Source organism: Aptenodytes patagonicus, chromosome 10, assembly GCF_965638725.1.
Source record: "Aptenodytes patagonicus chromosome 10, bAptPat1.pri.cur, whole genome shotgun sequence".
Taxonomy (NCBI): Eukaryota; Metazoa; Chordata; class Aves; order Sphenisciformes; family Spheniscidae; genus Aptenodytes; species Aptenodytes patagonicus.
Genome location: NC_134958.1, coordinates 13,464,659 through 13,488,273, shown reverse-complemented (window position 1 = coordinate 13,488,273; position 23,615 = coordinate 13,464,659). Strand labels below are relative to the sequence as shown.

At 41.9% G+C, this 23,615-nt stretch overlaps 1 protein-coding gene across 2 annotated transcripts in view; it reads right to left on the bottom strand.

Moving 5' to 3' along the window:
• Positions 1-1,396: 1,396 nt before the first annotated feature.
• The window catches only part of SMAD3 (SMAD family member 3), an 80,149-nt gene continuing 57,930 nt past the window's right edge, over positions 1,397-23,615 (bottom strand). Inside the window, exons 3-10 of one of the 2 annotated variants that reach the window (XM_076348104.1) lie at positions 23,353-23,487; positions 22,576-22,650; positions 20,685-20,735; positions 13,801-14,013; positions 12,199-12,424; positions 10,288-10,301; positions 9,768-9,948; positions 1,397-6,327 (exon numbers count right to left, since the gene is read on the bottom strand). In XM_076348104.1, coding sequence (XP_076204219.1) covers positions 6,204-6,327; positions 9,768-9,948; positions 10,288-10,301; positions 12,199-12,424; positions 13,801-14,013; positions 20,685-20,735; positions 22,576-22,650; positions 23,353-23,487 — 1,019 coding nt within the window. In that variant the 3' untranslated portion in view covers positions 1,397-6,203. The remainder of the gene's footprint in view (positions 6,328-9,767; positions 9,949-10,287; positions 10,302-12,198; positions 12,425-13,800; positions 14,014-20,684; positions 20,736-22,575; positions 22,651-23,352; positions 23,488-23,615) is intronic. The other variant, XM_076348103.1, reaches the window with a different exon arrangement.

The window sequence follows — 23,615 nt, the reverse complement described above, 5'->3', positions numbered from 1 at the left end:
GTAATGCTATTTGGAGAATGCCCTCTCTGAGGCCAGCTGAATGCCAGCGTATATGTATTTTTTTTCCCCCCAATATGGCACCTGACCCCAGTACCTGCCTTCTGTTGAAACAGCTGCTTCGCTGGACATTTCATGGCCCAAAGTGACCTCTAGGCGCAGTCCCAGTAAGGACAACAGCAGCAGGGACACATCCATGGCATCCAGTTCTCTGCAGCTGACCAGGGTGGGTGTGAAAGACTCCACCACCCTGCAGCCACCACCTTTCAAGCTCGGCTGCTGTTTAATTTCTGACTATAGCGATTGCCTCCTTGAGTGGCAGGGAGGAGCAGTGCCATCGCTGCAAAGAGAGACCATAGACTCAAGAAACCTATTATAACAAGGAGTAATAGCCAAAAATACAGCCTGGGAGATTAAGACGGGAAAACTTTTCCACTAGGAACATAATGCAGCCTTGGAACAGCTTATCTGGGGAGGAGGTGGGTAGAATCTCTGTTCTTTAAGATTTTTCTTCAAGATTTATCTGGACAAAAGCCCAGCTGACCTGATCTAGTGTTGGCAACAGTCTTGGATCAAGCACGAGGTTGGACTAGAGACCTGCAGTAGTCTCTTCCAACCATCATTTCTCTGATTTGATGAAACAGTGGGGCAATTTTAAACCGGGTCTGAGAAAAGTCATGTTTTTCAGTAAGGTAACACACTGATTGGATGAATGTACTGAGCTGGACCAGAACATGCGCCGTTCCAAGAGCATTAACTTAACACCTTATCACCAATGCACTACGGACTGGAGACCACATTTACGCCCATTCACCTGCCTTCCTCTGTTCTGCAGGAGCGAACAACTGAGAGGCTTAACACATGTCTTCAGCAGGGGACTTCAATTCCTCAACACAGAGACATCAGATGTATTTTAGGGTCTGCCTCATGGCAAGACACTGAGGACAAAGCAGTAAATCCCCCGCTGCCACTCCTACACTTCTGATAATGGAGTTTCCTAATTCACAGCCATAAGGTGAAAATACAGCTACACTATACTGGGCAAAGAGTGAAAGTTTAGCTACGTCTGACTTTTCCAGCAGTTTGACAATAAATCCTTTGAGCCACAGTGCTCCACTTCTACTCACCTTTGTATCCTGTTAGTTAAAAGAACTAGTTGCAATTTTTAAATTATTTTTTATATCTGGCTTTAAATTCTTGAACAAACCTGCCCAAACTGTAAAAAGAATGAAGATCTTACCTGTAACTGAGATCTCGTACGAATTACTGGGAACAACCTTCATTATACATACCTAAAGATGCTGCTGTCTCTGAATTACCTGTGGTTTCAAAACTCCAAATGCTTCCAGTTTGTGTCCTTAAATGTATTTTTTACAGTATCCTTATTTTCTCACGAGCCTCAGTTTTAAAATCAAAGTTTATTAAAATGTCAAAAATAGAACTTACAGTTTCACATACGAAATAAGAGGGCATACATAGTACAGGCCTTTAGTAACAAAATAGGTGAATGATGCTTAACAAGCTAAAGCAGGTAGGTGACACCACCGGTCATTAACATACAATCTCAGGTTAAGAAAATCTAAACACTAATGCAAACATGCTCGTACATATCTATCGAAGGGGGAATAGTTCAATCAAGCGTGAGGAAAGTAGGCTGCCTCCATTGGGAGAGTGAACTAGATGCATCTCAGCAGCAGAGACTGGTGCAGACTCCTCGAGTATCCACGTACTGGAGGAAACGTAAGATGAACCAAAACCTTTATGGAGTAATACGTTATTGTCTTTTTAAAGCCTCATAAATCTGAAAAGACCTGAAGAGCACAATTCAAGGGCCCATCTGGGAACCTGACTTGTTGCTAAAAGATAAAACAGCAACTCGGGCAAAGTCTCCTGCTGGAGAAGTTCTTGTTCTGTTCTATTCACCAGGGTTTGTTGCTCAGTTCTGAGGCGAGTCTCTCGTTCTCACATCAGTAACTGCCTAATTTCTAGCAATCGTCAGAAAGGAACATATAAAAGATTTAATACTCTGAGTCCTTAATTGCCCTTTCTGTTAAAAATTAAATATTTGATTCTTCTGAATATTCAAGAAAGACAACATAAATACAAAAGCATGTACATAATAAAAAACATATACTGAATTTCTTAACCATACCGCTCAACCAACTACTATATAGTGACTAATTATTTCTCATTCTAGCTTACCAGCTTATTTGTGAAATTCCATTCCTCCTACCTATCCAGTACCTTAGAGAACTAGGAAGGCTCACAGGTGTTTTGTGATATGGCTGAAGTCCTTCACTGAGCTGTGTTCTTCTTGCTCCTTGTGCTTTTTCCAATTAGTAGGTAGCACAAGGCACGGATGTCAATACTTGCTGCTTGAGATGGAGTCCTGAATATTCTTCACCCTGCAAAGGAGTCCTCTGCATGGTTCAAACTATGCTGATTCTTAAGGGGAGAGGAAACTAATTTATTTAACTCTTTCTCAAAGGTTACCCCCAGCCTTTTCATGGCACATACAGGTAGCCAGAGCTTTGCGGAAATTTATTATGATTAGATTTCTCCATCTTTGTACATACGCATGCCGATTCCTGGCGATTAAATCAAATGGACAGCACTGGATTACTTCTAAGACAAGCTTAACACAAAATACAAACTGCAATTCAGTTCAATACATTAATAATAATAAAAAAAAAAAATCACCACAGTCATTTAAAACCACAAGGCCATCAATATCATCTGCCAGCAGCCAGGCCCTTGTGTATGGCTACACCAATTAAAGAGTCAAAGTTCCTGCTAGTGACTCTCTACTAGTAACAAAAATGTATGAAATCCTGGTAAAACTAGCCAAGACTACCATTAAACGAGAAGATATTCCAGTACAGATATGTAATCTAAGCTAGGGCATAGTTGATTGCATACATTTGTGCTACATATCAAAGCTACTTTAATAAAGTTTTAGAAAAAAGTAAAACCAAGAAGGCGGCACATGCACCTCTGGGGCACCGCTGCCTACAAAAATCTACAGCCGAACGCTACCTCTTCCCTTTCGTTAGTGTCCACATGAATGGCATGATTAAGCACGTTTCAGATCTGACAGGGGAATTACCTTTCATCTGTACAATCCACGTCAACTGTGCAACATAAAAGGAAACTCGGCCGTAACGTCCCTTGGATCACACCCCTTCCCCAACCTTTATCTTTTCATTTGTTGCATGGTACAGGACTTTCCATTTGACTTTATAAGGTAACTTTAGAAACCATGAAGCTTTCATGAATTAGTGAGAACGCAAACAAAGGGGAGGAGAGGAAATTAATACTTTAGTGGAGATAATCTTCTCAATTTTATCTAACTATACTGCTAGACCAGCTTACGTTTTCCATTTGAAGTCATTTTACTTAAGGGATGATGAGATGAGATGAACCAACGTTTTTATGCATCATCTGAATCCTGTTTTTCAAAAGGCATCTATTAATAACGGTTAGCAATTCATTACCCTTTATCAAGAAGAAGACAGAAGTCTGGTTCCTAGCGGAAATCCAGGTCCAATTCTTAGTTTGGCTGAGGAGGCGATTCTGTGTGCAAACTTCATATTAAAGTTAGGGTTTATTCCAGCTTGTAGCCTCTGGGTCAGGCTGGGTTCCTGCACACACCGTCACATGTAATGAACTCTCTGACACTGGAATTTAAGATGTCATTTTTGTTGCTAATGCATAAGGTACCACAGAGTCCAACTTCCTCCACGATTATGTGGGCAATGAAAACAGTTTGTTCACTAAAATAAGCAAATACGACTTAAAGACACTCAGGGAGGAAACCTGGGGCCATTTTACATTGCAGATTTTTTTTCCCTCTCTCACTAAAACAGCAAGTCAAACACTTCCACAAAAGTCAGGATAAATTTTTGTTTGCAACTATGTTAGAAACCTGTATCTGAAAGTATATGCCAAATCAACCCACAATGACAGACAGACCTACTTTTAAAGTGGCTAGAAAATACTATTTTATACAGATGCTCTTATTGCACAAGTCCATGCAATCAGAGATTTAACTAAAATTAGACACATTGCAAAAACTAACCCCCCCCCCTAAAAATCCTAGAAAACCTCCAGCGCTATGATACAAGCCGTGTTGCACAGTGAAAGCTCCAGTCAAAATGCTGCAAGAGGGTATTCAAAAGTGCCTGTATCGTTCAGGAGCACAACCACCACTGAAAGCCTTCCTCAGAATTTAAATTTCATATGCAAAATGTCATTTCTTGTTTCTGGAAGAAAACTCTCCTCTAAAGCATCCTTTCCTTTGCCTGGTAAAACAAACACCAGCAACGAGCCTCTCGGATCGTCTGTTCCTGTGTCCACCGAACAAGGGGCGCCTCGTACCCTGTCTTGCCGATGCCTCAGGTCCAAAAGTGTTGTTTTTATGCAAACCAGGTGGTGGGGTTGATAAACAGTGGTCTCAAAGGAACAAGCGCATCAGCAAAGCCTCTCTCTACAGATAGGCAGGTACATGGAAATTCCTGGTAAGCGTTTGAAATGCCATTACAAGTCAGTACCCCATTATGGGACCCGGGCGCCCTGAAGCTGCAAACCTCAACCCGGCACGCAGGGAAACTTCCTCTGAACTCAGTGGGGCCACTCACGTTCGCATCTGGGAGCACAAAAGTTTGCAGGACTAAAGCCTTAAGACAAACCATTGTAAAGTCCATCTGAGTCTGTCCTTCCCAGAGCCAGATCTAGCTTGTGTGTTTGTCTTTCGTATATGAAAAAAAAAAAAAAAGAAAAAAAGATTTCCATAGGAAACTGATTATCACTTTCTCCCCTCCCCCTTCTAATATTTTGGCACAAATGCATATGATATTCAATGCAGATATAAAGAAACAGATAATTGGATAGCACTGACAAAGTTATGGGACGTATTTGGCAAATTTGAACCATAAAAACAAGTGCTAAGGTTTTTTTTCCAGTTGTGGAAGTTGTTTGCCATGACAGTTGCTGCAGGGAAAAAAAATATTAAACAGTCTGGAGCATGTATGTTTAAAATGAACATTTTATAATACAAGTAAATACACACTATCCCAATTTCTCCAGGCAAAAACACATCTCAGAGCATTTTAATCAGCTGAAATAAGTTTTAAACAGAGGGGTTTTGTGTCTGAGATGTCCTGGTTCATGCGCAGTCACATGTGACGGCAAGGGATAACCTATTAAATTGCATATTCTGAAAATGGCAGCAAGAGCCCGTTCACTTCCATCACTAGAGCAGACCTGGACACTGAATTCACTAAGCCCCTAAGACTTCAGAAGTGGCAGATACCAATCAACATACTGAGAAAATAGAATACAAACTTTCTGTAGTTAATGCAAATAGACTGCACAATAACGAAGGCTTAACTTAGCCAGCCAGAGCTCCCCACATGACAAATGTCTGTCTGTGAGCAGCTCAAGTCAAAAGTCACTGCAGCAATATCAGAAGGAGCCTTAAGTTTGGCCTTTTGCTTCATGTCAATCCAGTCTGAGACCATCAGGGTATCAGCTGCATCCCTCAGGCATGAAGCAAGTCTCTGCCTCCTTGCTAGTAGTCCGGCGTGGGAAATTCATTCCTTTTGGGAACATTACTGGGGGAATTAGTTCTTGTGTGTGCTTTAAATGCTTCCTTTTCCCCCTACTGCTGCAATCCCAGGGAGGACAGGTGTGGATCAGGTAGGTGGTGACAGGAATGCACGAGCAAGAGTCATCCCGAAGTCCCACGGTATCTGGCTTTTCAGAGATGCTGCATGACACGAGCCCAGAGTTGTGTGAGGCAAACGGAAAGTTTCCTCCGAGCCGTCAGTGGCTCCTGCGTGCTCACAACAGTGCGGAGCGAGCAGCCAGACAGGCACGATATGGCTGGAGGCAGAGCACTGGCTTCTCTCCGCTGAAACAAAGTCCAGTTTTTTATCATGATAAACTTCAGCTTCAAATTCTAACTGCAATGGCCCATAGCATTGTAACCAAAGTGCTAACAGTTTCAGTGGAAGTGGCTTAAATGGGTATTTAGTTTAAAAAACAAAACAAAGAAAACCCACCTTTTTTTTTTAAAGCAGATTCTTTTCTTGTCACTTCAATAACTGGGAATTTGTTTACTATGCACTATGCATTTTGCTAAGGGTTAAGCCAATTCCTTTTTCCAGAGTCTTTGTTCCCCCCACCCACCCCCAGGAGGTGTTTCCTTAGGAGACACTGGAACAACGAATACTCGGGGAGCCCATTTGTGTAAGGACCTTGTCTAGCCACTGCAAAGGACCATTAAGATGCAGTTCAATCCAGCAGGGAGTACTGGTCACAGTCTGCCGCCTACAAGAAAGAAGGGGTTGGGGGCGAAGGGAAGGAAAAAAAAAGAACATAAATGTGACTTACAAAACTTTACAAACGTGAAAAGGTTTTACAGCTACTGAAGCATTCTTTCCTGCTTAGACAATAGTCTTGCATGTGGGGCCAAAGGAATGTGTCTCTCCTCTATAACACGCTTTTGGCCTATGCTGCCAACTTCTTTTAAAAACCCTACCTTTTCTCTTTACATTTCTTATGATCCCAAAGGAGCAACTCACCATATAACCTATTTACTACTCAAATTCCTGAAAACAGGCAGCATCTGATTCCCTGAAGAGAAAGGAAGATGTTTATCTAAGCAAAATTCTTCAGTTTTATTTTGCAGACCTTGCCTCTCCTAATTAGATAGCAATGTAAGCAGTTTACCAAATATGTTAAATTTCTCTATGTATAAGACAAGGGTATTCTCTTTTTACAATTTCTTTAGGTTTTAGCAGAATGTGGAAGTGATGGAGAGAGATCACCACTCAGGCATTCAGACTCCCTCCTGCAGCCCCACGGAGCCCTCTCCCTTCTGCAGCCAGAGCTGCCGCTGAGCATCCTTTTTGCACAGCTTGGGAGGATGCGCTGGAGGTTTGAACCCTACACTACACGTGCTGTGTATGGGGCGCTCCAACAGATTTGCATTTGATCAGCTGCCTCAAAAGAAGCAGAAATGCTACAGAGCGTAAGAAGTTGCAAAACCTATCAGAAAAGCAGAAACATGGTATTAAGCCATGTGTTTTAAAATTCCTCAAGAGTTGGTGGCTGTGGCCTGAGAGTAGAAAGGGATGCCTTGCTGGGTCAGCACACACCATGCTTTTACTTTCCCCCGCCACAAAGCACCTTCCCCCTCTCCTATCTGCCTCTGTTATTCTCCCTGAGGCCAGACCCCACGGAGTGCCTCCAGATGGTAAAGCAGGAAGAGATGGGGAGGAAAGGAAGGGAAGGGAGGGCAAGGCACAGGGCAAGGGGCTCTCCCTCCTCTGCTGAGGGATGGCCTAAGTCTTGTTCCAGGCAGAGAGGCAGGGACAGCTGCTGTGGAGGATGAGCATTACAAAAAGAGAGAAATAGCCTGGAAACAGCCTTGTTTTACGCCCTCATTTCCCACAGAAGCTGTCCTTGGAATCTCATCTGTGGGAGGGAGAAGCCAAAGTCTGCGGGGCCCAGAGAGAAACCGCTGCTGAAAAGGGGACCCTCTGCTCCGTGGGGCTGCCCTGCACTCCCACTGCCATCCCTGCCCCTTCAGGACAGGGTAGAGGAGCAGGACTCCAGGGTATGGCTCTGCAAGGCTTTGCCCAAGGGCTGTAACCCGTTCTGTTGATGAATCTGTATCTCTCATCCTTTGAACTGAAAATGGAAGCAGCTCCTTGAAGGCACCCTACCCATTCCCAGCTCAGGTGCAGCTGACCGGAGCTGGCAGGCCAGGGGATGCCCCAAGAGTGGGTGTATGGGCAGGGCTTGTCCTATACAGCGATGTGTTTTGCGTTAAAGGGTGTCTCGTGAGCTGTTTGGGCAGCAGGACTGCAGGACAGGGAGAGCAGAGCACCCCTTGCTCTGTCAGCTTCAGTGAAGCATACAAACCTCTCAGGTCCCAGGAAAAACTAGTCTCCCTGAACTTAACACAGAGCATTCCCCTTTGCTGCCTGAAACCAGCCTAACACTGAGCAGTCCAACAACTGTCCCAGCAACACTGTACAGAAACCCGCCACCCGTGGGGCTGCCACACTTCTGCCCTCTGCAAATCTATCACGGCAAACTTCATTCTGCCTTCCCACCTAGATGACCAACACATTGGCTCCAGCCTTTCAGAAAGGCAAACCATCAAAGCTCTCCATGCCTTCAGCTTAGTCCACCAGGCTGTCGCTGGACAGAAGAGAACCTCTGTATCACAGGCTGCTTATGCAATTGGCTTCTCCCCCCTTCCCTCCACCAAATTCCTGGCACACAAGAACACTAAACACCCCACCAATTAGACTGCTCAAAAGGCTAAGCAGCTGAACCAGAAATCACTGGAACAGTGCTCTGGGTGCAGCTTCCACAATAACATTCTCATATATGAATCAGTTCGACAAATAAACGTGCTCTGACAAAGGCAATCAGATGTAGTATTTTGTGGCAAGGAAATGAAGGAGCAAAAGAGCAGCTTCGGTGCAGTCAGCGTGAGCGTAGGGTTTCACTGACTACAAAACTCTAATGAGATAGTTGACTTTCCGTAAGTCATGCTCATCTGGATTTCATTACGAGCCATGGCTGCGAGCCAGGGCTGAAATGCTCTGGCCTGGGTGCAGGACCATTTCAAAACAAAATGGACTCCAAACATCTGGAGAAATGAAGAAAGTGGGAGAGTAATGTGCAGGGCCCAGGCTCCAGCTGATACTATGGCATCTCCCCCGTCTGCTGCAGGCAGCTGTGCAAGGGGAGCATCGGCAGACAGCCTTGCTGCTCCGGGAGGCAGGGACTGCCCCCAGATTTTCAAATAAGGCCACAGATTTAAAGGGTAAACAGTCAAGTAAGTATTTCAAAATCACATTTGGCTTAAATCCTTGCCAGCTTTCTCTCATAAAACGACATTCATTTTCCGACGAATTTCGTCTCCCCTACTTGTACTATTAAACACTGATTTCACTCCCTTTGCTACTTCGGACGTTTGCTTGGTAATGCAGCGGAGTGACAGCAACACAAGCTATGGAGTACTACGTCCCTCACACTGCCTCCACTGTCCCTGTGTTGTCAGAATAACGATATCATCAATTCCAAATGCCAGATCCTACTGCACCTCCTTTTTTATCTTCAATATTCACTGGGAAAAATAATAACCCTGTTTCTCTCACTGCCTCCCGTCACATTTAAGCAACTGCCCTATGACAAGCACTAAGGAAAGGATGAGGAGATTTAACTATAATTTTACAGCAACTTTAACAGTTCTTCCAAATGTAAATTTTCAAGCCGATGTGCTTTTATTTTAATCCCATTAGTCCCTGATAAAAGAAGCATCAAACCCAACCCCTATCTATTAGGAAGCATTCACACCGATAACAGTGTAGTCGTAAGACACTCAAACTATCAAATATACATCTAATTAAAAAAAAAAAAAAATAGTTCCTACACAGGCCATCTGGATTTGTCTACTGTGCTTCAGGTAAAGCTCTTGGTTTGTACAACGCTGTGACCAACTGCACGTGGTCTTCCACATATATCACGAGGTATATTTTACACAGATAGGATGGGAAAAACAAGAGATGAGATCAACACATTCTCAACAACTACAACCTATCTGCATTACTAAAGAGACACTCTGCTAATTCCCCCCATCTTAAACGCTGAGTAAAGAAGCTTTGCAGAACACTGTCCTGGGCTGTGAAATACAGGAGTGGCAATGGCAAGCACAAGCATACCACAAAGTTTCATTCAAAAGGCCTGACCTGTATTCTGCTCCCCATCCCTTGACAAAGCTCATTCGAATTGTGCACATTCTGGTCAGCTGATACACAGCTTCGAAGCCCTGATTTACAGACTGAGCCAAGAGAGCGGCGAATTCCTGGTTGTTAAAAATCTTCAAGTTACATCCTGTGAAAAAAGAACATGACAAGAACAAGGCATTAGCTTAACTAGACTAAGAAATCCATTTCTTTCTGAGGATGGAAAGAAACTCAATGCTGCTTTCCCATGTCCTCAGACCATGTGATACTATATACAGATTGTTTAAACACAGCATTTCAGAAAAGGAATCAAGGTTGCCACATTTCCACAACTCATATGCTAAGAAGGAAGAACCATGTTACAGGACAGAGAACGATGGATGCTAGTGCCCACACAGCGTATTGCGATCTACAAGACCAGACGTGGGATCCTCATGTGGAACCTCCTCCTATCTCCTTTACAATCATTTCCCTCATATTGTAATTTAAAAGCCTAACTATGACCGTAACACTTAACCATGGCAATCACTACAGGGCCTGAAAGAAAGGAATGCACAGGCTAAAAATAGGAACTCACTGGTGTTGGATTTACATGGTGTCCGTCGGCAGAAGTAATGGAGAAGTTCTGAAGTGAAATCGCTCCGGCAAGCCAGAAACCAGTTATCAGGGTTAAAAAGGCTGGTAGCAAAGCTGCTTCTTAAATGTAACTATCACGCGCCAAAGAATTTTCCTTTAAAACTGGAGGTTTCCCCCAGTGTTTAGTCCCAACTAAAAGACTGGGAATAACTTATTCAACTGTTTTTAGGTGATAACGGTGAAATATAACAACATCCTTCATAGTTTAAATAAATAAATAAATAAATAAATAGACAACTCTTAAAAAAAGTGTCGCTATGCTTGCTTTCTCCCAGATAACCAGAAACAAGTTAAACTCTGAAACCTGGCACGCAACTAATGCTCATTTGGGATTACATATGAGCCAAGTCTGAAAAACAACCATTTGGACTGTGATGAATTGTATTTTTCTAAAATCACTTCTGAGCCTGCTCTCTTGGGCTGGACTCATACTGTCATCTGTTTTGGGCCGAACTGCATATAGCAAAGCGTAACCGCATGCAACAGCTCAGCAGCTGCAGAAACAACTACCCATTTTTGTGACCATAAAAGAGCACAGCCCAAGAGCCATGTATCTTACAGACAGTTTGAAGGGAAGCTGTGTCAGGCATATTGCAGTCTAAGGGGGGAAAATAAGAAGGGTGAGAGCATCAGGGCCAGGCTGAGCACAGAGAAAGAGCTATGGCAAAGAAAGCAAAAAAACTTGATCAGGATCAGACTGCCAAGCTGTTCAGACTTCGCGACTGGATGGGAACAGGTCTCTCCACGACTGTGCCTGGGAGGAGTGGGTACGACTTGATCTTGTCAACACGGGAATGAAGAAACTGCTTCAAACCCAGCAAAGATTTGAAGATGAGTCTGAGAAGGCGGCCAAAGACTGTGGCAAAAGTGGGGAGAGCTGGAGTCCAAAAAATGTGCCTTAGATGAATCTACAGCGGAAATGTGGGTTGTTTATGTCTTCAGATGTTGACTCCAGCCGGGGTGGACTCTTGTGATGTGGCTGGAGAATTAAGTCATGTTTGCAACACTGGCAGCTGCTTCCTAAGCATCTGAGAAAGGAAACCCGTTAAGATGGGCCAAAGCTTGCAGTGTATGGATCTCTTCTCAAATGAAAGACAATCTTTATTCAAATATTTCTAATAAAAAGATCATTTTTTAAATACATACATACTTTTAACTGTAAAAAAATTAGCTTTTGTAAACCTAGCTAAATATCTAAATTCCCTTTCGAATGGCATCCTCTCATCCTAGCTCTTTTGCATGTATCTAACAAAAAACTATTTTCTTCCTAGACAGATGCAATAAATTCTTTTGTAATCTTTCACCATACTTTAGACATACGTTTGCTGTAACCAGAACAACAAGGTGCCTGCAAATGCGATTTCTCTAGAATAAAACTAATTCACAAAGTGGGGGGGAAGTCTTATTACAGAACAGAAAAAAGTAACAATTTAAATCTATTATGGGTGAATCTAAATTAAGAAAAATTTCTTACGTTATATTCTTTTACTTAAAGGTACAAACAAAATTATAAACATGACTATCAGATAATTACAATACAATAATGGACTGATAAAACACTGCACGGAACAAGTGGCAGATTCTGCTCTTAGTTCTGCTTAGATACTGAAGTACTGTTTCTTCTTACTTGTATGAATGTAGTGCAAACAATTGTTGGAGCATACATAGTAGCCTCCTTTATCAGTACCTTCCTCCTATACACTACAAAAAATGCCCTGCTCAAGTTGTCAAGTTGCTTATAATAGGGTTCAAGTTTCTGATAGTTGTCAAGAATGGAGGTCAGCAAATCCATGCCTACCTTGACAGAGAGCTCGCTTTCCACAGCAAGTCCCCGTCTGCAAAAGGTGAAGCCTGCGTAGGATCACAGATAAGGCATATTTCTTTACCTGGTGGAATCTTGCAAACTGTTGCTGGGTGCCAGCCGTAGCGTTGGTTGCAGTTGGGAGACTGGACAAAAATGGCACTGTCACTAAGGCACTCGGCAAACACCTCACCACCAATGTAGTAGAGTCTTACTCCTCGTCCTAGGAAACACATGGCACAGTTTTGGTTTAGCTTAGAACAATCATCTGCAAAATCTGCAAGGAGAGCTCGTAGAGACGTAGACAACCTCTGCATGAGACAGCTCTCAAAAAGCAGCTAAACGATGAATGATGGAAAATGAAAACCACCTCTTTTGGCCCGCTGGGTAATCCCATTAGGGAGCAATAAATTTGCTCGGTGAGCGAGTTAAGCTGAGGAAGGCAGGAGGACCAATTTATAAAGTCAGAATTGCACTCTCCGGCCCCACTGTCAATCACAGCCTGGACCGCATAAATTTACCACCTCACAGCCTGCTTACTCCAAACATACATGTCTCTGATATTTTCCATATGAATGTTCTATCAGCTAACATATGGTTTTCAACCTTTTCTGAAAGTCATCGCAGCTGGATACAACTGTTTGTTTATTTACTTAGTGATTTAGAATTAAATTATACAATGTTTTCAAATCATTGCCTTTTGTTTGAGATTACATTGTATACAAGGACAAACATACATTTCCCATAGGGGTTTACACAAATTATAAAAATCTCAGTTAATAAAGAAACAAATTTCAGGAATACATCTTTGTTGCTCAAATAAACATTTGCTGTGGTCTTACATTCCTATTTGAATATCTTGCTTTCATTCTTCCACAGAGCATAAGGAGCCTGCTGAATTTAAAGACTGATTTCTGAATCTTGGTGGGTTTTTTGGGGTTGGGGGTTTTTTTGGTGCTAGAAATCATAGTAAGGAAGGATCGTCCTGTATGAAGTTTACTGCTCAGGAAAGGGTATAAAGGGGAGCAAAATCAGGACAAAAAAGCAGGTTCATTTTTGATGGAAGTCAGCAGAAAACACAGCAAAGCAGAAGCAATTTTGCCTTTTATTAAAATTGCATAAATCTGGGATATTCTATTTAGCGCAAGTTTAACTAAAAAAAAATTGAATGTTACCTTGCAGTATAAGCAGGAAAAGTGGAAATTGAGATGAAAATCAAGGAACTAAGTTTCCATTTATAAAAGAACAGTCAGAAAATGAAATAGTGCAGGAGGGAACAGGAATACACAAGATTATCACTAACATCCATCCAAATAGAGTTCAGAAGGGTGCATGTAAAAGTTTAAATTCTGTTTCTCTCTATTACATGCAGCAATTTTAGTGTTCCTCAGTGCATTTTTTTTTTATACTTTTATGAAAAAATGCAATTAGTGTTCCTTTATGGAAGATTAGCCTGCTAAAACACCATGGATAATCAAACATCGCAGTGTTCTAAAACTGACTAAGCTGCATGCCGATTAGGTGAATAAAAAGCTTTACATGCAGGTCTCCACCTTCCACCTTGAAAGACACTGACTAAAACAAGGAAATAGAAGTTACCAATGTGTCGTCTTGTGAGTTCCACTGACGTATTTCTGTTCACGTTAGACAATAAACCAAGGCAGAAGCGTTCAGAATTAGATGGGTCAGTGAAACCATCCACGGTCATAGAGGGCTGAGAGGCATGGAAAGTCTCTCCCACTCGCTGGTTGAGTTCATAGTAGGATATCGAGCACCAGAAAGCTGGCTCGCAGTAGGTAACAGGCTGCAGATCTGCACAAAATAAAAAGCAAAATGAATCACAGGCCCTCAGGAGGGATGGGGGGGGGGTGAAAAAAAGCGACCGTTTTGAAATACTGTTCTGCTTCATTCCTTGGGCTCACTTTAACCATCAAACTTTAATTACTTGACAGATTTTAATGGACCGCAGCTAGAAAGTTACATCATCCCTGAAGCTTTTGGCACATGGAACAATCACAAATAGTCAAAGATAGTTGTCACTTAGCAAGTGGGGTGTCACTTAACCATCTTCACACTTGGAGAAAATTTAAGAAATAAACTTAGCTTTACTATGAAACGTGGGATCACTTTTAGGTAGCCAGTACCCTAAAAAGAGAAAAGAAAAGGAGAGAAAAGGAAGAAACAGAAAACCTTAGAAAAAGCAGACCACAAACCTGCTTTCAGTAACACAGGTCTCCAGAACCCTAATGCTGTGCACTTACACCAAGTAGCCAGCAAGTCCAACTTTCGTTCTTACCGACTGTTACGATCTCTCTGGCACTGATGAAACCAGTAGAGTTGTCTGCAATACGCACCAAATTGTATGTAATACTGGCATCAAAGTAATTTAAAAATTAGATCCTTTCTTCCAGTCCATTTGATCTCAAATTTTCAAAAGCAAATCCCCAATAGATGATGACACATCTCTTTTATTGGGGTTATGGTTTGACTCAGCTTGTGGACCGAAGCGAAAGGACTGAAGTTCATGAGCAGACTGAGGCTGAGGCAGTCTCAGGAAGACAATACTTCATACGCATGAAAGGTGGGACATTCAAATGGCATCGAATGATTTAACTGCTCCCACTGAAGCCAATGAGATTTCACCAGAGCAAGGCTCAAGTCAAATATTTTTGGAAATACTGCACTAGATGATGCCCAGTCCTGCTGTAAGCCAAGAATCTGCTGAGCAGAGGAAGTGGAAAACAGACTAAGCTAATTGATAAGTGCTCTATTATCCACATTCAGTGCAAGAAATAAAAGCAAGAGAAGAATTCCCTCCAGTTCTCCCCTCAATTTATCACTTCATCCCCATTCAAATGGCACTTACAAGCAGAACAGAGCAACTTCCCATATGGTCAAAGAGTTAACATCAAGCAGCAAAACCCAGCTTTTTCCATAGGCTTTCCCATCTGTTGTTCCTGCAAGGCTTAGGCGAATCTGGGGCTTAAGAGATCAGCTCCAAAAAATCAAAGACAGGTTTTTACCATCGCAGCCTCCGCTCACACTGAAGAGAGTGTCTCTACAGAGGTTTGAGAGCCACTTCTCTTCTGGTACCTGCTGTTACTCCGTAACTTTTAGAAACAGGTTGAAGCAGCCTGGCTTCAGCCAAAAGACATGCTGGTTTCCTCTCCATTAGTGGGGTGTATGAATTCCCAAAGTAGCTAATAATCAGAAAAAAACTTGGTTTCTGCTTTGTTACAAGCTTTGCTGACAGCAAATAAGGCACTGAATAAAAGTGCATCTGGGGATCTCTAATCCTTAGCAGATCTTCAAAGTTCGTGAATTCTGGAGCTTATATCCATTCCCAGCTTCTTCCACGGTCTCTCTCTTTCCTTAATTATATAATCCGAAAGAAAAATGCTCTATCATAAGCAAAGCCCAATGTTCCTGCTCTCCTCCACACATTTACACCCACAAAAGGAAAAGTGTATCTTCCTCTTACGGAAAAGGACATAATGCTCAAAGCGAAAGCTAACAGAAGGCAGCTCAATAGAACAGGGTTCGCTACATCAATTTAAGGGCACACCTGCTGTTTCTTCACATTTTAAACAATTTTATAACTTAAAGCAAGCCCCTCTCCTGGCATGCACAGATGATATTGAACACATCCAGGAGTCACACAAGTTCACTGTCTCTGCCTTTTTCTCTTGTATGACATATTTGCTTGTCCCACTGGAAACTGCCACATCAGGCACACAGGCATATTTCTCCAGTACCAGCCTCAGTTCATCAATTAACAGTCGTGGCCTGCAGCAGTAATCTGTACACACCGTAACTGACGCCGGGCTTCACATGACTCCAGTGCAATTTGTATAGAGCTACAGCAAATACCAGCACTAATCAAAGTCTCTTAAGGTGTGTCCACCCACTTAAGAAAACAGACAGTGTTCCACAGGACTGTGCTCTTATTCCACAGCAAGTGCCTTTCTAATTGAAAGGCTGCTCAGCTCCAGAAAAATCAAATCAACTTTTGTTGATTCTTAAGTAATATCCTCAGATTGGTACTATTCAAGTTATAAAAACACTGAAGCCTGTGTTGCTCTCTATGGTTTCATGGTCCTTTCCTTCAGAAACCATCTCCGCTTGGTTACGACTCAAGGGAACTGTGGATTCCCCACTGAAGGATGTACGGATATTTTATTTCCAGCTTATTTGCAACTTGAGGAAAGACACAAACCAACAAATCCTATTTTGAAGAAAAACCTGTCTCTAAAAAATGCAGCCAAGCTTTTAATGATGCTGCTTTCTCCTATGATTTGTGGTCTTAGGCTTCAGCTTAAGCCGTCGTGGGATGGGCAAGTTTCCTCTTGTGTTAGAGCTGTCCTGAATATTCATTTTCAATTTATGATTTACTGTTTGGGGAAAAGCAAGAGAATGTAGCTCTGCTAAAGCCAAAGGCTCCTGAGGGGTACGCAATCAACTAAAACATGATGCATTAAAACCAAGCAAATCCTGCCTGAATCGTCCCCATACAATTTCAACCTCGACTCACTACGGCTTTGCTTTCACAAGTGTCCACTGAGTATCGGGATGCTACCCATATTGCATCTTCCCTACAAGATGAAAGTACTATCTGTTCAGCTGCAGAGGAAAAAAATCTGCTGGCTGCTTTGCAGACTCTACAGTGCGTGCTCTAAGCATAAGAGTGGTTGTTATCCTAGTTTCAGTTAATGCGTTTGATACCCAATGTATATTAGAAGTTACTGATATATGTTATCCAACTGCATTAGTTGCAGCCACATTAATTGTAACTCCCTCCTCAGAAACGAAAAGATAAGTAGGTGTGCACGCTCCCTTCTCCTCTGTACTTGGAGAAGGGCTGTCTTTTCACTGCTTTGGGAAATAGTGTTTCAATGCAGAGAGTAACAGAGGCTCATGTTACTGATGGATTTGACCATAGGGTATGTGCTTATTTCACTTACAGCTTTTGCGTCACGTCTTTTGCGGAGCAAACACTGACAATGGATTTCCTGTACACCAAGGGACTGCCTCACTCCAAAATAACAATACGCATGCAACCTCAGGCCTGGCCCTTGGCCAGCGTAAACTCCCTGACTTCATTCTGAATGTCCACATAATGCTGGCAACTCTCCTTTCATTTTGGTTGTTTTCTGTATTTTCTCCAGTTCATATTTCAGTAATACAGAAGAGATCATTGGATATATCTAACTTCCAATTTCAAGCTTATGTCTGACAACTGAAAATTTGACAACTGAAAATTTGACAACTGAAAATTTGGACCAAAACTAGAATGCTACCACGTCAAATGCACAAGCTGAAAGGAGAAAAAAAAAAAATCCCAATATGTTACCTTGCAACACTTCTGTGCCTGTGAATGGAAAGATGAAACTCCCTACGTTCCTTCAACCCTGTATTAGTCTTACAGCTTTACACTGAAATATATACATTGCACCTCAAACAAACCTAGCTTCTATTGTCCTAGTTGGTTTACCTCATGCTAGTTTATTGCCTTTGTAATTCTCTGGAATATGGCCATGGGATTTAAGTCCAAAGTTTAGCTTAGACAAATTAAACTCTCTTAAAAGCTTTGGGTAGTTCTGGTCAAATAAACGGACATCAACACTGTGACATTATTTTCTTAATGGCAAAACTGCAAAAACCCACCGCACTCTGCGGCTCAGAGCTTGCTGATAATTTTCCTCATTGCACACTATTGTGTTTTTTAAATTTCTATTAAATTTTCTTAACAAACACACAGAGAAAGCCTGATTAAACTTCTGCAGATCAAAGTACAGCCCTAGACACTGGAGTGTTCTACTCATCCACAGAATTGTATAGCACAGCAAAAGCAGGAGCACTGCAGGTCACCAGCCACCAACTAACTTCTGTCTAACTGGAGAGAGAACCTGCAAAGCTGAGAAAAAGTTCTGCTCTCACAGCCTGTGCAACCCCTTTCTGGGCTGCAGGGACCATCAGGCTGAAGGTCTGATGGGCTGCTGGTATGTTCACCTGCACTGCTATAAGCAGCTCCTTACTTTAGATATGTCATCTACAAGGTACAGATGATGACAATTTTGTCATTGGACAGTTTTAAGAGTCGCTCAGCTACATGCCATTTCATTTGTTATTTTGTAGCTTCCTCACGTGCAAAAATTTACAGTAAAATTTTTGAGAGAGACAAGAAGTTCTAAATTTGTGGCAGCTCTTGCCCAAGAGCAATAAATATTTGGTTTGCAAAACTTAAAGGTATCTTTTAGCGTTGGTAAGTTAAAATGCTTTTCTGATGTCTGCTCCTTAGACTACAAAGGGATTCCTTGTGGTTAACCAGCTTCACCTGCTCCTACTTAGTATTTGTCACCAGACAGCACATTAGACATCTGATGGGCCCGTCAGCTGAGCAGCATGTGTCAACAACCAGGGTCCTTGTTAGAAAGGAGATATGTTGGGGCCTCTTTCCTAGAAACTCCTTTCTTCCTTATGTAAGGCAGATGCCATAGTCAACTTGCCAGGTTGGTTTTGTTACATGTAATTGGCTTTTTATTTTTAGGTTGAAAAAAAATGCTAGAAATTCTCATCAACTCCTAGGCAGCACACTGGAGCATAATGGTTTCAAACAAAAAAAGAAAAAAGGAAATAAAAGTAAGTCATCCATGTATTCTCTTCTTAGGCTTTAACAGTTAAAGCAAATAAAAGTTTAGTGACACCATGGCAATATATTCCATGTTGGGGGGGGGGGAGGAAGGCAAAAAAAAAAAAAAAAAAGAGAAAAGAAATCCCCCCTTCAACAGCCCCAAGATATCCACAAGTCAGCCAATGACTAACAAATTTTGGAGCAGTGTCAAAGTACCCTGCGCCAGGATTAACAGCATATGTAAACTTTACAGCTATGGTTATTCAAGAGTAATCTCAAGTGGCCTCTGTCTGCTGGCTTAATGAACATTTAGAGAACTGATCCTGCAGCTAGCCAGAGCCATGAGTGCTTTTTATGACAGTCTGTTGAGAGCATTTTCAAATAGGGTAAGAGCTCAAACTGATGAAGATCAGACCTTTTACGTCTATAGGTATGAAAATAAAGGGCAGAGACATTTGAGAAGATAATAGAGGTTCAGAGATAGCCACAAAACCTCTAATAGTATCTCAAAGGTAAAGGCCCTGTTCAACTGCTATTCCTTCTTCTTCAGCTTTCCTCCTATTTACTGTCTACAGGTTATGGAGTGAATTGGTGACATCAGTGGTCTAGTATAGCACTTAGGGCTGGACTATCTTCCTGGTGCCTAGGATGGAGTTATGTGGGGGAAAGATAACTCAAGACTGCAGCATAACTTGAGTTTGCTTGAAGAAAACCAACTGGCTGGTCAGTCAGAAAAATCCCACAGTGCATCTGTGGTTTGCGCATCTCACCTACAACATTCCTCCAGGCTCATTTGAGCATAAGACCCCACAAACACCTCTGATGCTCAAGTAAGGTTGTTCGTGACATCTGCACCTCTCCATACGCTAGCATTCCTGCCCTCTCTCCATTTATTTGGACTTTCCAGCTGCACGCCAACCCACTAGCCTCCTCCAGTTTGCTCTGCTCAGACCATGCTCAATTTCATCCTATAATAACTTACACACCTGGGCCATCAGTTGTTTGAGTGGTTTAGGGCATTGGGACATGAGGGCTCTGGGCTGTTTTATCCCTATGTGGTCTAGGGATGCCCCTCAGGTAGACTTACCCTGTGGTCTGACACCATCCCAGCACTCGTGGTTTTGTTAGGAGTCCCCAGCCACTGCCACCCAAACCCTCAAGGCCGTGCCTATCTGTGCTGTGTAACTGCACACTTGCTCTGCTGGGAACGTGAGTTTGCTCCCGAGCTGGGTTTACGTGAGGATGTAATGCATTTGCTGCCCTTCAATCAAGCAGATGATTGCTTGAGCTGATGAAGCAGTACAGGCAAATCTGTTGGTCTGAACCTCAGCCCCCTGTCCACAATATGTGGATAGCAGCATTCGCCCTATAATGGCTGTAACACCAAGTTAATAAACATTAAAAAATTGCAAGGCACTCTGGTACACTGTAAAAGAGACCAGTAAGCACTACAAATTTACAAAGTAATTTTCCAGGAGACAAAATTTAACCTCAATCCGTGGCCTTTAAAAATATAAGAACACAAAACCACCAGCAAAACAGATAGACATATTCCTTGCAAACTCATGTAATCAAAAAAGTGTATTTTTGCTGCAGTCCTTCACTCATTCTTTCTGGTATTTGTCTGCCAACATTTTTTGTTTTTTTATTTAACACTGATGTAAGTTCAGATTTCTTTATTTCATATAGAGTTACTATGAACCACTTATCACAGTAAAGAGGATTAGCGGAAAGGAACATCAACAGTGCTCGCAACCTCATCAAAAGTGCACAACCTCAAGAACTAACATCATCATTAAAATGTCACTATCTTGACTGTAATTAAACACAGTTCTCAATATCACATGCTTACCCAGATTATTGTGTGCTGGAGACATGGGGTTTGGTGATAAGTTTGGAGAACCTGAAAATCAAGACATTATTATTATTAGCATCCACACAAGGAAAAACACTTGCACAAAATCGTCAGTGCTGCCCAGGCTTGTTGGAGGGATAACCCACTTCTCACTTAAGTCTCGCTTTGCGACACCAGCAGCTTCTCTGATGTTGATTACTCTTCACATGCGCTTCCAAATGCTATTACTTATTATATCAACTTGCTACATCTGCGATACTGCTAAGCATCTTCATAATGCATTCACTTAAGCTTAACCCATTAATTTTCAAAACTGAGCATGCAGCTGTCTGTTTTACTTTCACTTGCAGTTATCGAAACTCCAGGTACCATCATGACAGCTACAGTCAAACCGAGTTAGCTGGGCATTTGAGAGCTTGATTTTACATTGCTAGGCACAAAACATACTCACTCATAAGAGTCGAAAACGTACCACTTCATATCAACAAATCTTACTGGTTTTGGGACAATGGAGCATTGGATCAAGCTATACAGATCTGACCAAACAACTGTCAGAATTTTATCCCCAATCATTTCAATTTGGTCCAAAAATTCTGTGCATATATTTCAAATATCTGCACTTGGATGTCCAGAGCAATTTCCACAGTCTCTGGATGCCACATGGATGCAGACAGGTGGTACAGCCCATTTTTTCTTTTCCTCTCACACTGAATTCGGCTGATTTCTTTAAAATGTGGGTTTTTTTCTATAAAGAGGGAAGTCCATGACATCTGAAGGAAGAAGGGATATAGCATTTGAACATAAATTGGGTATTTATAGCATCTTCCAGACCAATCCTATTCCAGTCTACTTTCCCAAAAAGCCATACATACATTCCACATCAACCACATCACCAATAACTGTGTGCACTAAAATGGTTTGTGTCAATAGGCTTATGTTTGATGTAGACAAACAAACCCACACTGCCTTCCTCCATCTGTATAACTGCGGTGAAAGACTGCAAATCAGTCATCCCTCTTTTAGAATCCCACGTATTGTCTACGGCTGAAGACATGCACAGAAACCAAGATATTTGTGTGCAGTATTTGCATTAATTAGGTTCTGCATGTCTATCTTTATGTAAGTGCCATGTATTTGCATATCCCTCTTGCAAAGCATCAGCCCTTCTAACCAAGGATGTGTTTTTGCTTTTCAAGCAAAAGCTTTATGAATTCGGAGTCTGATTCAGTGGTTCTTACTCACAAGCAGTGACACCACTCCGATCAACAAGATGTCTTAAACAGTTACTCCTGGAAAGATGAGACCTGCATGTTTAATTTTAAAGTGTTGATACAGGTTAGCATGAACACTAAGGCTGCTCATTCTACACGTGGTTACTTGTTTTCTTGGCAATGAGAAAGAGAACCTAGACTTTCAACTTTCTTTGGGATATATCCACTAAACAATAAACCCATTTAAACACAAATCTCCTAGCGGTCATTTCAAATATAGTTAAACTGGACATTTCAGTATGTAAACAACCAAACGATCAGAAAAATGCCTCTGCAGAAAAGTGCCAGCTACGTTCAAAATTTTCACTTGCATACAGTTGCATGGACGCAAATACAACACAAACTATCACCCTTAGATGTGTCTCCACTGTTTCAGGTTCCTGCTTAGTACTGTCTAATGATGGACGTTGGGGAGAACAGGAACATGCTGTACCTTTCACCAGCAGCTCTAAAACATACAGCCCTGTGCTTTACATGAGATGTCAGGCTACATTTGCACTCCTACAGGGATAAAATACCTCAAACCACCATCTGATCTTCAGTGCCCCAAAGGAAAACTTTAAAAGAGTCTCTGATATGACATAGAAAGCTGTAGCAAATGGCAAAAGATGACTTACCTGCATCCATGCTGGGGTTCATCTGGTGGTCACTAGTTTCTCCATCCTCACTCAAATAGCCTGGAGGAGGTGTCTCTAGAAGCATAAAATGATCATACTGTCATTGCAACTGGATGCAAAGTCTGGATTTCAGACACCAAAAACATTTACTTTGTTATTCACAAGGAGCTAAATTTCTTTTTTATTACTTTTCTTCCTCAAGCTGCTGAAAGGAGGAGCTGGCACAACCAGGGTGATAGTCATAGCATATTTGTGAATAACAGAGGAGGGGGAAACAAAAAAATCCGGATTTTCAGTCCCATAAAACTTTAAGCCATGTAGACAGTTTTCTGTCCACATATTTTTCCTCTCCTGGTATACAGCTGCATAGCTTGTCCATGCAAATAAGGTGTAAATTGCTTGTAAAAGAGATACATAAATAGAAGAGCTCAATTCCATCAGAAATTTAGAGAGTTTTACTCAAATTAAAATGGCTGAATTTCATTCAAATCTAAACTTGCTAAGGGAACATTCAGCTTCAGATTTCACAACAAACTGAGTACATACTACTGAAGGGAAGAGGTGAGTTTAAAGAAAAGAAAACAAAACTATAAACAGCACTGTTGTGTGTCTACATTTACAGCTTTCATCTATTTTTGTATAGGTTCCCACTCCTTAGCTTCATAGTAACGATGGAAAGAAAGACTTTCCAGTCATCCAGCTTGGCATACATAGACACGATTCACTGTGCAATATGACCCTTTTCCCTCTGCTCACTGTATGGAAGACATACAGTACCTGGAATGTAGTTGCTCTGTGGCTCGATACCTGCTGGGAAGTTAGTGTTCTCTGGAATAGAATGACTATAATCGTCTAACGGCGGGAACTCAGCTGGGATCTCTGTGTGCCGAGGCACCAGCACTGGAGGTAACACTGCACAAATGGAAAGGGAAAAAAAAAAAAAAAAAAAACAGAACAGCAACGTTAATAGCTTTAAAATAAAATGACTGAAACCCTAGAAAATGAAGAGGAACCAGTTTGGAGTAACACCCTTAAATACA